This window comes from Elephantulus edwardii, unplaced genomic scaffold (genome assembly GCF_000299155.1).
Source record: "Elephantulus edwardii isolate Elephantulus edwardi_28Jun2011 unplaced genomic scaffold, EleEdw1.0 scaffold00181, whole genome shotgun sequence".
Lineage (NCBI taxonomy): Eukaryota > Metazoa > Chordata > Mammalia > Macroscelidea > Macroscelididae > Elephantulus > Elephantulus edwardii.
In genome coordinates this window covers 123,015-126,770 of record NW_006399931.1, presented here as the reverse complement: position 1 = coordinate 126,770, position 3,756 = coordinate 123,015, and the positions used below count along the sequence as shown (strand labels likewise).

Sequence of the window (3,756 nt, the reverse complement as noted above, 5' to 3'; positions counted from 1 at the left end):
AATCAAAGGAAAGAACCCACAAGGTCACTCACCACTTCTGAGATAGGCGGAGTCAAAACACTGATGTAAAAGGTACAGAGTCAAGTGTAAATGAACACTGGTATAAAAGTGCACCACAGGGGTTACAGTGAAGTGAGACACTGGTATAAAAGGTGTACAGCAAAGTGTAAAGCAGGGGACAGAGGGAACTGTCCCCACGCTGACGAGCCTGAGGACACAGTGTTGCAGCGGCTGCCTGAGCACTTGGCACCATTACTGGGTTTTTTTCTTACTGCCTTAATAAATTCCCTCATTGTTTTAGTGACTCTGTAGTTAATTTTTTTCAAATGAGACTAGGTTAACTGAAGTCATCTGACAGGGAAAAGGAGGAGGTAAGGTTAAAAAGGAACCTAATTAGCTAGTTAATTATAGCTGACAAAAAAGTGCACCAGTTATATAAATAAGCTATTGTTATGCACATGCATGTTGCGCCTTGTCAAGGGACTTGTTAAGGTTTAGAGGTCAGTGGATCCGTGTAATTAGGCGTTTAGGAAAAAAACCGACAACAACCCAACAAGCCAGCCTCCAGAGTTCAGAATGGCTGATGAACCAACCACTCGCAGAAAGGCCTTATTAAGATGGGGCTCTGCTGCTGGAGAATTGTTGGAGCAGCTTCAGGGATTCCAGGGTAGGCACCCCCCTCAAAAAAAAAAAAGCTAGCCGGATCTAGAGCCAACAGAACTGCTGATGAGGAAGGTTTAAAGGCCTGGCCACAAGGGTCCCTGGACCGAAGAAGTGGCCATAAGGCTGGTAATGTCACTATGCTGAGCAGCAAGAAGAAATACATTGTCAGTGGCAGTTCTGGGATGAGAGCCCAGGTGAGGCTAAGCTCTTGCTTCCCAGGCGTGCGCTGCTGTGGCCATTATGGTGAGAGGCTTAGACTTTTCCCTCTTCTCCGACTTTGCTCCCTCCCTCTGGCAAAGGCAAGCCCTTCTAACTCTCTTTCCGTCCCTTACCTTAATGCTTGTTAGAATTAAGTAGTTGGTTTTCCTGAAGAAAGCTTGAGCTACTTTAAAGGACTCTCTGGTTTCCGACAAGGTAGGAAAGTTAGAGGTAGATTTACCAGTGCACTGCACGGAGGGTGGGCAGATGTTGTATTATGAGGGGAGCCACTGAGTGAAGAATGTCACCTCCCATGGCAGTTGTTGAGAGAAAGCAGACATCAGAGAATCCGACTTATCCATATCCTGGTTACCTGTAAAAGAGAAAACATTTCTTGGAAAAACAGTGTAAAATACTATGATTAAGTAGTTGAAGCAGTTTCTAATATCTTTCTGTCTTAAAGAAATATCAATTCGGTGTCTTAACTAGTAAACAAGCGCATGTTCCTGAATGAAGAACATTCAACCAGCTCAGGCTGCTTTAATGACAGAGGACAGCCCTACACTTGTGGGGGCGAGAGGAGTTACCGTAAATGGATAAATTTCATAGAGAGCTCGGTTTAGGGAAACTTACTTGAGATAAAGATACAGCCAGGTGTTTGCATGGTTTCGTTTTACTGGGTTAAATAAATGAGTGTATGCAGCCAGACCCTACCACCCTGAAGAGGTAGAGTGACAGACCTCCTCTGGTGGCCGTGGAAACAGTGGGTTGACCTGTTATTCTTTTTTTTTCCCCTTCTTGGCATTCCTCCCAAGTTTGTTGTGTGGTTTTTTTTGTGGGTTTTTTTGATCTTTTTTAAAAATTTTTGGTTTCTTTTGTTGCTATTTTAACAAAAGCTTACCAAAAACTTGGATTTCCATTCATTCACTGTTGTTACTCTTTTTAAAGTGGCCAGTGCTGAAGCTAGTGGCAGGTGTGGCCTTTGAGAAGTCAGTTCATTACTACTCCTTTCCCAAGGTGAGCTTCTACGGAAAGAATAAAGACAAAAGCCATCTTGAGTAAGAGTGGCGAAAGGGACTCCGCGCAGCCAGGAAGCCTCACTTTGTACCCCCCGCTCCTACCCCTCGTCTTCTCACCCTCTTCTCTCCCCCATCCTAACTTCTTCGTTGCCTTTTAAAAGCATTTTAACTTTACACTTGTTTTAATGCTTATTATGTTTACTTAAAATGTAGCCCAGCGCAGACCGTAGCAGTGGCTAGACTAGAATGACTGAGTGCTTGCTGGGTGCCAGGCATTTGTGCGTGAGGTTTCCAGGCTGCACGAGATAGGCCACTCTGGCCTGCACGGAACCTGTGGTTTAGGAACGTGTACAAGTAGGCAGACGGGCAGATTATGTTCAGCGTGGTAAGTACTGTGATAGAAGTGTGTGGAAGTTCGTGTACTGCCTGGGAGAACACATAAAAGAACATTTTATCCTTTTAGAATAAATTGCTACTTTAGCAAAAGGATCAATTTTGCCACTTTTCATGTTGCCAAGAATTTCTAATAGCAAGAGCTTGTAATCCAATGAATTTTCCCATTTCTGAAAACAATTTGCAGGCTCTAAAATGCTGTGCCGGTTTTACGTGTTATTATAGCTCCGATTTCCCCTAAAGAGCATTGCTGAACTGATTCACTTGGCATTAGTCCCCTTGCCTCAATTCTTACATGACTTCATGGTAACCTCCAGCTTGAGCAAATGCAGCCGCCCCTTCCCGTTTCCACCCTGGCGTGCCACATCTGTGCTCTGCCCATCAACAGGCCACCATTTTATTATTAAAGGTAGTGTCAACTGCCAGATCTTTGGTCCTTTTTCCAGTAAACCTTCAGTAAAAACCCAAATACTCGAAGCAATTATGCAAGCATTCAATTTTGGGGGCGGGGGGAAGAAAACAGTTATCCAGTGAATAAATGATAGTAGCTTTGATTGGTAAATTACTATAAAGTATAAGCTGGAACTTTCAACAGTGGAAGAGAAATTATAAGGATGTAACTATTAGATATTGTTTAAAAAAAAAACAAACAAACCCTTCAGAGTATGAGCCAGTAAAAACCAAATACTCTTAAGTGATTATGCAAGCATTCTGTTAGGGGAAAAAACAAAAGTTTCACAGCTATCATGATAGTAAAGATAAATAAGTGATCAATCTGTGACTTTTACATGTTCTATGATTCCCAAATTAATAGAAAATAAACTGATGCTTCCTTAGTAGAGGGGAGCTCTGCTGGGGTAATCAGTAGTGAATTGTGCTGTTAAGCCCACGGGCCAAGCGTCTCTATAAGTTCAAATCCACAAGCTGCTCTGCAAGAGAAAGAGGACAGTCTCCTCCCTGGTGATTTACTGCCTCGGGCACCAGTGGGGGGTTTCCATGAGCTGGACCCAGTGAGATCGAGGTGGGGTTTGGGAACTTCCTCATGAAGAAGCCCTCTCTGGTGGTGAAGCAAGAAACTGCTAAGGATAGATTGGTGGTTTGAACCTGAGCTTGAAATGACTCCTGGGGCAGTCAATTTCACTGACATTCCAGAACCCACATAGCTAGGGGAGTTAGGAATCAAAACCAACTTGATTATGGTGCATAACAAGTGTACTGTTGCCTGGTTCGAATCCACCAGATGCTCTGCTGGAGAAGGAGGGACAGTCTCCTCCTGTACCAGTCAGATCTGATTTGATGGTACATGCACACACACACATACAAAAAAATTTTTTAAAAACCCCAAGTGTACTATTACTGGAAAGCTAGTACGTTTTTAGAAAACTTCACAATCACGGTGGCTTCTTGGTAGAATGGAAGGAACAGCGAGCTGCAGGGGTGGGGAGTGAGCTAGGTTCATGAATCCCCTCCTCAGTTTTTTTTT

At 43.5% G+C, this 3,756-nt stretch overlaps 1 protein-coding gene across 1 annotated transcript in view; it reads left to right on the top strand.

The window, feature by feature from the left end:
• Positions 1-575: 575 nt before the first annotated feature.
• AHCYL2 (adenosylhomocysteinase-like 2) overlaps positions 576-3,756 on the top strand; it is a 62,900-nt gene continuing 59,719 nt past the window's right edge. Inside the window, exon 1 of the mRNA XM_006896045.1 lies at positions 576-857. Within this exon, the coding sequence (XP_006896107.1) occupies positions 801-857 (57 nt within the window). The 5' untranslated portion in view covers positions 576-800. The remainder of the gene's footprint in view (positions 858-3,756) is intronic.